The 13,553-nt window shown below is 38.9% G+C and overlaps 1 protein-coding gene across 1 annotated transcript in view; it reads right to left on the bottom strand.

Annotated features, from left to right (window-relative positions):
* The window catches only part of PRKDC (protein kinase, DNA-activated, catalytic subunit), an 83,221-nt gene that overhangs the window by 5,742 nt on the left and 63,926 nt on the right, over positions 1-13,553 (bottom strand). Inside the window, exons 68-79 of the mRNA XM_010167334.2 lie at positions 13,159-13,348; positions 12,410-12,584; positions 12,132-12,322; positions 10,239-10,419; positions 9,563-9,723; positions 7,840-8,051; positions 6,598-6,685; positions 5,771-5,914; positions 1,912-2,119; positions 1,289-1,356; positions 800-1,020; positions 401-493 (exon numbers count right to left, since the gene is read on the bottom strand). Of these exons, the coding sequence (XP_010165636.2) occupies positions 401-493; positions 800-1,020; positions 1,289-1,356; positions 1,912-2,119; positions 5,771-5,914; positions 6,598-6,685; positions 7,840-8,051; positions 9,563-9,723; positions 10,239-10,419; positions 12,132-12,322; positions 12,410-12,584; positions 13,159-13,348 (1,932 nt within the window). The remainder of the gene's footprint in view (positions 1-400; positions 494-799; positions 1,021-1,288; positions 1,357-1,911; positions 2,120-5,770; positions 5,915-6,597; positions 6,686-7,839; positions 8,052-9,562; positions 9,724-10,238; positions 10,420-12,131; positions 12,323-12,409; positions 12,585-13,158; positions 13,349-13,553) is intronic.

Below are 13,553 nucleotides of genomic sequence, written 5' to 3'. Positions count from 1 at the left end.
ATAGCTCCATCTCTGCTCTGCTCCGCTCCCCTCCCCTCCTCTCCCCGCCTCCCCCTCGCTGACCTATGTCCATTTCCTGCCTGATCAAATCAAGAGATCAAAATCCTTTGCTTGTAAAAATCAATCTGCTGATAAGGAAATGGTGATGATAATGACGTCACACATGATTATAAGCCTCTTGTTTAAACAAGCTGGGTGGAGGATATTCCAGGTACAATGGTACTCATTAAACAAACAGTTGCCAATTACTAATTTGGGTCAGGAAGTACAAACTGCCTCCTTGCTTATAGGTGCTTTTATTTCATTCTTTAAAAAAATAATAATAAAAAAATGCTGCCACAAGATAGTCAGCATCAAAAAACCCATTACTAGTGGATTAGACAGCTAAACTAAGCATCACCTGTTATAGCTGATGTCTTCCTCTTCAGACATGCTATTCTTAAGGAATTCTTTTAAAGTACAAGTATTTTCGAGCCACTTGATGAGTCCCAGTCTGGAACAAAAGAAGTCAGAGGTGTGAACAAGTAGATCAGAGTTAAACTTTAGAGGAGCACCACAAATAAGACGCAACACATTCTAGCACCTGATAAAAGAAGGTTAAAAGCTACCAATTTAAACATACTCTGAAAAAGTTTCCAGACAAAACAATTTCAATGTTGTTTAAAAGGAAAAGAAAAAAAAAATAAGTGAAGACACAAAACACTGAACCAGAATGGCTCACAGAAATCTCACTTTCAAATGTCCCAACAGTAACAGATGCTGACATAAGGATTTCTGTCCCTTCAAGATAAATGCCTACCTTGTTGTCATGGGGATGACCTGGTAAGTTTTTAACTGCATATTCCTTTGGCTACACGTAGCATCTTGTGAAAGGATAATGTTCATGACATCAAACAGCTGCTCAATGCGTTGGTCCTGTCGCAGGTCTTCGCCACCTTTGACAAGAAAAGGATACTCCTGCTCATCACTGCCTCGGATTGTTATACGTTTTGGCTTCCTCAATGATTCCATCACACTTATCTTGGAAAAAGACAGGAAAAAGCAAAATATTTGCGATAGAAAACTTTGTCTTACAGAATCACTGAAATTAAGTGTGTCTGTCATTCCTAGATGGCATAATCAAGTTGCTCAATTACTACTAGAAAAACAAATGCCTACTTGCAAACTTTCCTTTATGTGCTGCAAGAGGTGTACACAAGCAACAACCTTGCTACTGTCAAATTCTTCAGATGGAATATGGACACAAATTTACACCACACAGGACTTTGACTAAAACTTATGAACATACCCGTTCATCAAATCCAGAGATTTTTGCGTGGTACTCTGGCAGCGGTTTCCCTTTTCCATCATACTGACCTGAAGTGGCAGTGGGGGGGTGGGGAAAAAAAACAAACAAAAAAGTTAAATACATTGATTTTGTTTCATTTTACAGTTTGTTTAAGAACAGAACACACTTCCAAATCTTTTATCAAATTGGTAGAACGATAACTATGAAGAAAATATTTTAAAATGCGTAAAAATCCATCATAGAGATCACATGATTTTATCTGTGAATTTCTAATATTCTCTTCTTGTTCAGCTGTTAGAATTGCAGCTCTTAGTAGTTTCAGAGGACACACCCTTTTTTAACTAAATTTAAACATATATTAGCTTTGATTTCCTGCAGTCAGGCCCTTAAAAAAATACTAAGTTCTTAGGTAAGAGATAAAAATTTTAGATACAATTTAAAAAATCAGGACTACAGCTTTAGAACAGATTTAAGACATGGCGAATGAACAGTTATTTCAGATGAAATCTACTTCTACGTAAGGCCAGAAAGAAGGGCCATATAGCCAACATAAGAAGTAGAACTCAAGAGTAGCAAATTTCTTCTAATGGACAGGTCACCACTGACACTGAAAGGGAACTTACCAGGAACTTCTAGTTCATTCCTCAAGAACTCAGCTTTAAATTCACTCATCCATGGTGAACATTCTTTCAGGTTTCCAGGTTCTTTGTGGTGGTTTTTGTTCATTTTCGAGAGGAGAGAAGTTGCAATAGCATCAAAGTCACTAGCCTTCATATCCAACAGTTCTGAACCACCTTTTCCAAAATGATGGTCAAAGTCCTTCCCAAAAGCCTGAGGTTCATTTGTAGAAAAGGAATCCTGTTAACACAGTGCTAGGAACTACTGAAGAACATCAAAACGGTACCTTCCTATCTATACACACAGCTTCATCGGAGCTCCTAAAATATACCAATTGTCCTTCCACTCCAGTTCTTTTTTTCTCTCCATTATTTCTAGTCTGTCAGAACTTTTTCACTGCCTGTTTGGTAGACCCACCAGCTATTATCAGCAGAAATATCTACACTTTACCATTCCAGGGATATCAAAGATTTGCACAATTACATCATAAACCTTTTTGCCATGTCAAAACCAGAAGCTTACCCCTTTTCATCTCCTCCAGCAGCGGTTGAATTCTGGGTGAGCGTATCAATAATGCTGCTCATTAAACTTAACATGTGTACCTCATTCGCTTACAAGAATTTAAGATCAGCTAGTGAAATATTAATATAAAATACAAATATTGTGCCTATCCAACAAATACAAATTTCATCATGAATCTAAATATAGGATTATTATCAGAACTTTTAATTGATGCCTCAGTCTTTAGATGTTGTCACACTTTCAAACTGCAACAAAACCCAGAAAACCCTCAACTGTTCGATTTACAAATGGTAAAAAAAATTACAGATGGATAAATTAGTTAATCTTTTCCCCCCCTTGAATATAAATACTGTGTGCTTTATGGAAGGTGTGGGGTTTTTGTTGAATTTTGGTTTGGTTGTTTTTTTTTTTTTTCCCCTCCTTTTGTGTGGTTGGTTGTTGGTTTGTTTGGTTTTGTTTTGTTTTTTTTAATTTTAAAATTTTTTTTAAACAACAGCAACCATACTACATAGCAAGCAAATACAGCCTCACTGATTTCATATATAACTTTTTTGCTAATCAAAAGATATATTGTATGTATACATACTGCATGTCATAAAGCTTCGTCTAGTAAAAGTTTTTTGTCATGTAAAAAAAAATCAATTTAAATTTTTATTTATTATCACATTTATTATTTGTGATTTGTTTTGAGATAATATTGGATGCAAAATGTATAAAACCATATTTTAAAAGTATTTTGAATATCCTGACAAAGGAAAGTGCAAAGACATTTCATACTGATCCATTTAATAAACAAAGTAAGTATTATCTGCAAGTAGTTAACTGAGCTGACTTCTTGTGTTCATAATTCAAGGTTCTAGAAAACCAGATGTCCCCTCTTGGACCTCACTGGTATTAACGGCTTGGAAAGATACGTAAGCTCCCTTGTTTTTTCAACGCCGAATCATTTTTCTCCCAAGCTATGAAGGACACAGCTATTTTACTGAAGTAAATGAAAATACAGAAAATATTATCCTTCTGAAGAAGAGACTGCTACAGTTAACATTTTTATCTCTTTAAATCTATTTCCAGATGGTCATCTGCTTGCTTTCTCTGCTCTGCTCTTTGGCTTCTTTTAAAATTCAAGGCAGCAAATATTTAATAGCCTTAACACTGTATTTTATTAATACAATCCATCAACAGTGTTTAATTGATGCATTATTGGAATTATATGTGAAAAATAAATGCAAGATTCTTATTAAGTTACAATTGAAATTGTTCAGAAATGATACATATGACGATTACAGGCCTGAAGCACTCCACATATTAGTGAAGTTTTATGTGTCAACCAAAAGATACAATTTTTTTTTTTTTTTTCCAGTAAGGACACTAGAAACCATAGTGTTATCCTTACAGCACACTTTGTTTCTTCATTAATACTGCATCATGAAGGCAGAGAACTCGGAGTCTGTGCAGCACCACCCTGACCCTCTTCTCCTGCAGCTGCTAGCATGTGAAAGAAATACTGCTCTCCCTCTTCCCTTCAACACAGGGGAACAACCCCGCCACCCCTCTTCCAGCATCTCCCTCGCTCTTCTCTCCCTGCTCTGTTAATTCAGTAACAATTAAAAATCTATCAGTACTACTTGCAGTATCCTCTACTACTGCAGATGTTTCAGCTTTTTTAAAGAGCCTTTTTTGTTGTTGTTGTTGTTTAAGTGGGCCAAAGTGCACACCAACCTTCCCAGTAACCAAACGCAGACTGCCTTCACCCTTGTGCCTGCTAGGTCCCTTGCTGCAGTTGTACCCTGTATGGCTCAACCTACGGCTGCTCCCCTCCTTCTACCCATACCCTCACCCCGACAGCAGCACATCCTGCAAATTCTTATCCCCTCACTCTTTAAGTTTAAAGTCATCATCAGAGACTCAGCTTATCTTGCAGCTAGTACGCCCCTAAATTCCTAACTGCCCCTTCTGCTGCTGTATCACCTCACCTCCTCCCCACCCCACCTCACTCATATCCTCCACCTTCCCTGCTCATGGGGAAGGAATCTCCCCAGAGATACCCTAGGGCTAAGTTTATCTAATGCTAATGTGACATAAGAACTGCCATGTGGCAGAGACCTGGATCCACCTCACCCTGGCCACAGGGCTATGCGCATACAGCACAAGCATCTAGCCATGCTTCTACAGGAGCATCGCTCTCCTGGCCTCCAGCAATTCACAGCTCCGGGATTTCTAGATTGAGAAGTGTGCATTTGTATATAAAAGCTCTCAAAGCATTTTCCCCCTCCATGCTATTGTCTACTTGCTATTTGAACCATGAAAGCATCCATAATACCCTGCAGCAGGAGTTCAGCACTTAAGCGCGTACTGAGTGAGGAAACACTTCTCCCTGTTTGTTTCCAACCTTCCATTTCCACAGAATATTTACTCCCTGTTTACACTCCTGATGTCGAGAGCCCTATTTTATCTGTCCTCATTGTGTCTTTTCTAACTGGAGGAATGCTAAAGTTGTTCCTTGTACAAAGCTTACTCTGTACCTCTGGTTATTCTTGCTGCTCTGAACCTTCTCTGGTTTCATTATATCTATGTTGAGAACTGCAGATGAAGACTACAGTGTTCAAGAAGCAAGAGTCAGAGAAGGCTGCTATGTCAACGTATAAATCCATGTTTTGTTCTCTATTCTTAATAATGACTAAAAGCTGCTTTTCTTTCTTGTCTGCTTTTGAGTATTCACAGCTGATGTTTTCACAGAACTATCTCAAATCAATATTTTGTTCTTGAATTGCAGCAGCCAGCTCAAACCCAAAGAATTTATATGTCAAATCTGGATTTTTTTCCCCCCCCACATGCATAACTTCATTTTTCTACATGACTTCCACTATTTTAGATCAGTTTTATAAATTCCTTTCTGTAATTCTTCATAGTTGTAACTCTTCTGAATAACCTACCCTACATAACTTAGTATCAGCAGCAAATTAGAGTAGCGTAATATAGCAAAACACCCTAAAGTGCTCATACATCCTTGGCAGCAGGATAAAAAACAAGGCCAGATTCCTGTTCAGGTTCACAGATGATCAGAGAGGCCCATGCCCCGAGAACCTGCCAGCATGCAGGAAAGGGGAGGCAGAAGCTGGGTAAGAGGGAACATTTAGCCCTGCAGGGGAGTCAGAAGTAGAAGTTGAACTACAGTAAGTCCATAACTTCTAGCACGGAAATCCCAGTTCTGTACTCCTGACGATCTCTTGTCTCGTCAAGTCCTGCAGCTTCTGTAAAAGCTGTGATCTGGTCCCCCCTTTTACTTTGTAGTGCCTTCTAGAAAAGCACACAATGCCAACGCTACTCAGTAATCACACATACCTGAATAAACCTTTTCCTCAGCAATCCAAGGCCAGGAGCCTCTAAATTTCCCAAATTCTTGTACATTCCTTCATACATTTCCTTAAGCTTATTTTTATTCCTCTGAGCTTTTACCAACTCATTTCTGACATCTTCAACCCAATCCTGCAAACAGAAGGAAACAGGTGAGTACTGAGAAAAAGTTTACTGACCCTTACTCTTTGGTAATCTGCTCAGATTGCATTTGCGTTACTATATTTACTAATAGTCAATTAATTTGTCTTTTGACAACCAAAAGAGCAATCAAAAGGCTATGGAAATATTTCTCTTGATAAAATGTTTCTACTTTATTAAGATAATTACATTTACTACCATAGTCTTTATTGCAAGCTAATAAAGTATTTGTGGGGCCAGGAATGGTATCAAACAAAAGACAATAATCCTTTGGACAACAGGGTCAGAATGTAGACAGGGGAGCCTAGCAGAGAGCAGGGAAAGGGCATTAAGAACACAAGTAGTCAGAAATTACAGAGATTGCCACAAATGATAATTCTGTAACCACTTCAGAACGGTTAAGGAAGATTGAGCATAGGGCAGGGCAGAGATCCTGAAGGAGAAAGCTGAAAAGGGCTGGGGCAAAACAGCCAGCTGGCACAAGGGAGGGAGACTGTGGCCAGTGAAAGCTGCTGACAGCACTCCGACAACATCAACAGTTGATTCTGGGTTGAACTGCTTCCTGATGCTGTGGTGTCAACTGAACTGCAGCAGGCTCCACCCAGTGCGCTCTCTCCTAAAAAGAAGGTGAGGAATGAAGGGGAATGGGGGGAGAATAAAAAAATACACTTTACCTTAAAAAGCATTACGGGATTAGAGAGTTGTTCCAGGGAGCAAACAAAATCTTGAACTACTCCTCCTCTGTCCAACTTATTCTTGATCCTTTAAGAGGAAAAAAGTGCATTACACAACGCAACAGGAACTACCATCACCACCTAGCCTGCAGATAAGCAATGATCCAGACTGTCTGCTATATTCAAGAATCTGGCAAAATAATCTGGAGGTAGGTAGGAGAACTTCTTCAGAATTGTCTCATGGGCTGCATGACTGTCCTTGACAAATGGCTCCCAGGTTTTAATTAAGTGTCCCCCTATGAAAACAGGAGCTTGGTGGGGGAGGATAAAGCATACTTGAAACAGAAACGGGCATTAACCAGACTATACATTCTGCCACAGCAGTTATTGGAGGACAACAGTGTGTGAAGTACAAGACTTTATTTTCTTATTTTAAGTGAAGAAATTCAGCAAATGTATCAGAGATTTGAAAAAAAAAAAAAAAAAAAAAAAGACAAAAGGACATCTAAAATTGTATTAGTGGTTCTACATCACTGTGTGATAAAAAGTTGACTTTTGCCTGGGAATTAACTCAGGTTTTATTGCATGACAAAATGGGCAACAGATGCTTGTAGAGGAAGGTAAATGCTGCACACTGAGTAAGCAGAGAAGAAGACAACAAAGAGCTGTCATTCCCCAAAAGATAACGTGTATCACTTGTCCTCTCTGAAGTCTGGTAGGATCATCTCTTATATTTAAGCATCTCTGCTCTTCCTTGGTAGTACAATGACTCTCAATGTCCAAGCTAGCTTCATCTTCATCTTTGATGGGTACTAACTCTCACTGCTGTGAAGTCTACTACAATAACAGCCTAATCAATGCACTGGATTTCCCTCCAGCCTCAGCAAAGTAGGAAAAGGAAAAAGAAACTCTGACTACCACAGAATCACCAGGAAAAAGGGTTTGCCTCTCTGTGGTCTTTTTGTTTTTCTTTGAAAAAATTCTAACTTTCCAGAGCCTGGGGACTATAAGTACTCAAGACTTCAGAAAGTATTCAGGTCACCACCCTGAGTATGTCTAATACCAAGAGAGCTTATGTATCAGTTTTCTCTGTGCCTTTAAATGAGAACGCAGTGCGCATGGGACTACTCCCTAATGTTTCTCATGCCCACTAAAGAAAAGGTTTTTTAGAATAAATAAGTAAATCTCTCCACCCCTGAATAAATAAAACATACAAAAGAGCTACTCTGATTGCAAATTCACCTTTCTACAAACTCCTTGTTCTTACAACCTGTTGCGGTGTCTTTGAAACAGTAACTTTCACTGCTGATCATGAAAGGGTAGATGATTGCCTGAGGATAGGTATTTGCGATCTCTTCAACAGTATGTTGCACAGCTACTGCTTCATCCTTGTCAAGTAGTGCCATCATCTGGCTGATCCAACCAATGAACTGCCAACAGGGCACTGAAGGAAGCTGCAAAACACAGACACGGCTTTCAGCTTTGGTCCTCCTCAAAAATACCAAACAGCAAATGCAAACAACACTGCTCTGTGGCCCACCCTGGCAGACAGAAACACATGAAAAGGAAACAGAGAATGTCAACTCGGTTGCACAAAACATCCCCCAATAAAGCAGATTTCATAATTATTATTACTACTTCTACCACCAGCACTAACTACTGCTGCTTAATAGATTTTCCTTTATAAAGATCTGCAGTTTGTTGATCAAGAGGAAGCTTTACACTCAAACTTGTGGCTCTTCTGTCTGGATGAAGTACAATAATTTTTGATGACCACATACAAACAACTCAAAAATTTGAAGGGATAGTTCAGACACCATTGGGTTGAAGTCTTTGAGTTAAAAAAAAAAAAAAGACAGTAAAAACAGCACTGGAACTCCTACCACAGTTTTGTTCTTCTTTCAACTTTAAAGAGGTTTGGGCTTGCTAAAAGATTATAATTTCAGTAGAGCATCCCCTGCCAATATACTTCATGCTCACCTTTCTCCAAAAGCCATGTTACTTTTGAAAGGAGCGCTACAATATATTTTCTTGTGATAGCAAGAGACCAGACTCAGACTCCTTTCCTCCTGTCTCATCCCTTCTTACCTTTCTAGTTTAAGATCAGATTGCCAGTATTTATTTCACAGAGGGGCAAAGAATGCCTGCTGAAGTTCTGTTCTGGGTGAGGTTTATTAAATGGATCAGGTGTCAGGTTCTGTTTCAACCATCAGAGGTTCGCTGTGGCCACATCTGGAGCACCTCAGCCATTTTTGCTAGATTCTCAGCTTCTTGAGATAAACTAAGCTGTGTTTCTGTCTCTCTTGAGTTCTTCCTTGGACAGGGCCTGGCACCCTGTGAACACTAGTATAATAGTCTTGAAAATGTGGACAGGCCAAGGCAGGAACAGGCATGAGTCAAGAGGACCTCCCAGCTTATCTGTCCCACAACAGCAGGGAAGGTAGTGTGGCTTATTGCATCCTGCTGTGGAACCACAATGGAGGGACAGGTTGTGGAAGGGAAGAAGCAGCTGTTGTAAGCTCTAAAGTGAAGCAGGACACAGAGAGGTTGGAGAAGCAGGAAATGAGCCTGGAAAGGCTGCTGGCTTCCTGCATACAGGAAAGAGACTACAGAACTAAGAACTAGGGTGTTCCTCACCCTAATCCTATGCATCTTTATTGGCCCACTTAAATTGTTCAGAAGGAAGAAAAATCACAACGTAATTTTTCTCCAGAAGCTCTCAAATCAACATTTGGAATCAGAATAATGATAAAAAGTTAAAACTTCTAAGAAAAAACTTTCTGTCCTTATAAATTAGAGTCAGCAAGTTAGAGAAAAGACAGGGAACAATGAAGGGATAAAATATATCTGATTTACCTGAAGCAAAATTTACCAGTCTAACCTCTCCGTCCATCCAACCTCCACCCCTACCTTTTAAATTTGATTTATAGCAACATTTGCTGCCAGGAAAATGGAAGCAACTAACCTCTCGTGTCACTAGACCCAACGTCTCTGCTGGATATCTTTCAATTATTTGCAGCAGTCTAGGAAATCTCAACCTGGCTTCTTTGGAGTTTAGTTTTAAAGCTTTTATCATTTTCTCCACCACAATAGCTGGGAATAGCTGTAGATCTGCAGTGTTAATTTCTGCCAAGAGACATTAAACAAGAATTATCAGAAACACCACCACTTGTTCCATGTCTTTGATCATCTGGAACATTCATCCTTACAATTCAGTGTTTTTTTCCTCATGTATTTTGTATTTTCACTTTGTTCTCCTTCCCATCTGTTTGAACTGCAGACATCAGCAATACATGCACTTGGGGACTGTAAGGATTAGCTTTATCAGGAAGCTGCATCACTGCTGGTATCTTGCCTGCTTTAAACACAGCACTGCTGTGGTCTGGGAAGGAACAAGGGAAGCATCTGTTGGATATGATATATATCTCACAAGTGAGAGGGAGACTATGAGTGATTCACTAGTACCAAAGCTAGCAGTAATAGTGGAGGGAAAGAAAGCCATATAAATACTCTTGAACTGGAGGACAAACTGTTCTATTTAAATTCAAGTTGTATTACTCGGGGAGATATCCTGGGTATCACAAAAGCTCACTTATCACAGATAAATCCACCTCGCATGCTTAGGAGAAATCCTGACTAACCAAGCAAGCCTTCTTCTTCCCTACGTAGATGCTGGTCACAGAAACCGACCAAAGTCATATACGCATCGATAACTCCCATCACATCTACATGTCCTGTGGAGTGGGACTGCACCTCCTCTTCGGACTTCCTTGCGGCACTGCTGTAACACTGAAAAGCCTTCTTGTTCAGACCTGCCAATACCTAAAATGCAACCATATGATTAAAAGAGACACATTAGCAAGTAACATTCAACAATTCTTTTTGAAACTGGAGCTTGGTTGCAAGTCTGGAGTAGACAGAACTTTAACTGTATCAGATGTTCTAAGCAGCTGATACAAAAGAAAAAAAATTGGGATGTTATTTCTAGCAGTAATTTCCATAATTTTAATTTCCACAATTTTCAAATAGAAAACACACTTTTAACATAAATTAGTCTCTGTAAACACTACGTGAATTTTTTCTAACTGCAAAGAAGTTAATTGCAGAGAGTTTCTGCAAACAGTTAACAGAAAACACAATTAAAAATGCTATTTTTTCCTACTGAGACATATCTGCAATGTCTGCATAACAGCTATACTTGGAGCATGTGTTAAAAAAAGGGTGCATCAATCTATTTCAAATCTGATGTCTTCTTCCCTATTCCCAAACATAGTCAAATCGATCATACGTTTCTAATGCAGTTCATACAATGAAGGACTTGACAAGATCCTTTACAACTGAATGTCTATAAATCAAGTACATTACTCTCATATTGCCAACAAGCTTACCAAGCTCAGACACTGTAGCTATTGTAGTTATTAAACAAAATACAAAACTGTTGTAGAACAAGTTGGAACAACTGAAAAATGCTGTAACTGAAATGAAATAGTTTGAATTTCAGGTAGGTAGAGGGAAACTACCAGGGTCAGAGCACTGTTTAATAAGAAACTAAAACAAGGAAGGCTAAGCTCCTTAATCTTACAGAAATATCTGTTATCCTGATCTGACTCATCTGACACAGAAGAGCTTTTATGCTCATGCTTTAGATTTCCTTAAGAAGAATGCTCTTAATAATTAGCTAATAAATTCAGCTTAATCTTTTGCTCAAGTCTCTACACAGATGAAAATTTAAAATCTTTTTTGCAGGAATCTCTATCTGCTTTTCTTTAACAACCATAAAAACACAAATTAAGAACATTTTTTTGCTGTTTTATACTGATATGGTTCATATCTAAGGATCTTCATGGTGGCTCTATGAATTAATAGAAATACGTCAGCAATGGTACTTCAAATTCTTAATCAATTTGACAGACAAGAAGTCAGTGCCACAGCATCTGAGACAACTGACAACATACATGATTTCAGGCATAGCACAGTCTGTCACAGTATTCTTCAAATGTGTGCCTCCCCAAAAAAGGCAAAGATGACCTGCATATATTCTGGCTTAAAAAACACTCTCCTCTCTATCACTAAAATTATTTAGATAAAATAACTGTATCAGTATCATTATGAGTATTATAAAGATCTCTCTATGAAACAGGATAGTCTGACAGCAAGAAGCTCAGAAATGCCCAGCTGAAATAAGGAAAATTCTTCGAGGATCACATTTCTAAGCCTTGTCTTGCCACTGTGCATGCAGGTGCTATGACTATGTCTTTCGCCTCCACACAAAATGCAGCAAGACAGAAACACAAGAATACTTTCCCAATTAAAAAGGCTACAGTGATGCAGAAATTCAGGAGAGCAAAAACCAGACAAAACAGCAACCACAGCAGATTTTGGTTTTTTTCTTCCCCTAGCTGGTGTTTCTGGACAAATCACTGCTAATAGCAGATGGGTTTTGTATTCCCTGTACCTATCCATATCCATCACTGTGTATTGAAGTAGTGATTACAATACTGAAATACTTAAAAGCTTTTTCCCCTCTCATTTACCTTTTCAGGACTATGAAGACTTTCTCCTGATAGTACTGATATTTTTCCAGCTTTTTCTTCCTCGATTTGCTCAAGGCATCTTGGATCCTGACTAAGAGCATTGGCCATGATGCGGTATGTAGTACCCAGAAGAAGATTCTTGTTCCGGAAGGCCGTTATGTTCTTGCTGAGATAGTCAGATTTGGTATCTTCTGTTGGAATTCAAAAATAAAGTTGGTAATTTGACAACAAAGCAGCTTTGTATAATAAACAAAGTGAAGCAAAGAGAAGGCTGTTACCAAGCAGGGAGATGGTTTTTAACACGGAGAGCATGCGTTCAGGACAACTCTGGTTCCGGCTGCAACTATGTGTAAAGTGGCAATAGGCGTAATTCCACCTCACCAGCCAGTCTTCCCTTGTTTTGGCTTCTTTGCGTAGGTCTTTCAGAAGCTTCTTGGCAACTGAGAAGCTGCTCTGTATTCAGATTTAAGACAGAATTTTCAGCTAATATATCTGAAGAGGAAATACAACCTTTCTGCAAACATATTAAGGTATGAGAAGATTTAGGTAATACAAGTAAAGCTGTCAGATGAAGAAAGAGAGGTCCACTGCTTGTCAGGTCTCATATTCAAAACCAGATTTGCACTAATGGAGAAATGTGAAAAGAAAAAGAGAAGAACAGAGGTCTGACAAACTCAGGAAATTAAAATAATTATATCTGCATGACAAACCAGGCATGAACTGTTCTGCAGTACAAACACATATGGGGAATGTAACTTGGTTTGTAATACCATTAAACAAATCACTTATGTTTGTGTTTTGATGAAAAGTTTCATACAAGTAACATTAAAGGAAATCTTATTTTTCATTTACTCCTTTAAGAGTGTATAGTCAACACAGCCCTAACATTATATTTGGTTATTACAGTACTTAAAATAAACACTGGTCACTAACTGCAGATTTCTGCCCAAGATGATCTAAGGCTTTTCCAGCTGCAGTTTCTATGTATTTTCTCACAAAATTGGAAGCTATCAGACAGTACAGTCACCTGTTTCCTGGCACTTTCTATCATCTTCATTTTCATGTTAAATTTGCAGCTTTTAATCATTGAGTAAATGTCTTCATCCCGTTGATCCACTTCCATTTGGTCACCAGCACCGTACTCTTCATCTATGTCCATACTATCATTTGCCTGATCACAGAGAAGTTTCTCCTGCAGTTTGTCAAGAAAGAAACACCTGCACAAAGACAAGAGGAGCACAAATCACTCCGGTACGCATCCAAGGGAACAAACGTTCAAAAGCGCTGATCTGCCCAATAGTAAACAAAGCTAAGAAAAAATGGCAAGCTCGAGCGATCACCTTAGCAAGGGCTGAACATAGTCCCCACAGTCTGGAAAGTCATAGCTGGGGACAGGTTGACCCTGAGAGTATTCTAGGATCT

This window comes from Antrostomus carolinensis, unplaced genomic scaffold, assembly GCF_000700745.2.
Source record: "Antrostomus carolinensis isolate BGI_N321 unplaced genomic scaffold, ASM70074v2 scaffold27574, whole genome shotgun sequence".
Taxonomy (NCBI): Eukaryota; Metazoa; Chordata; class Aves; order Caprimulgiformes; family Caprimulgidae; genus Antrostomus; species Antrostomus carolinensis.
The sequence above is the reverse complement of the archived record's forward strand: the minus strand, read 5'-3'. Positions and strand labels throughout refer to the sequence as shown.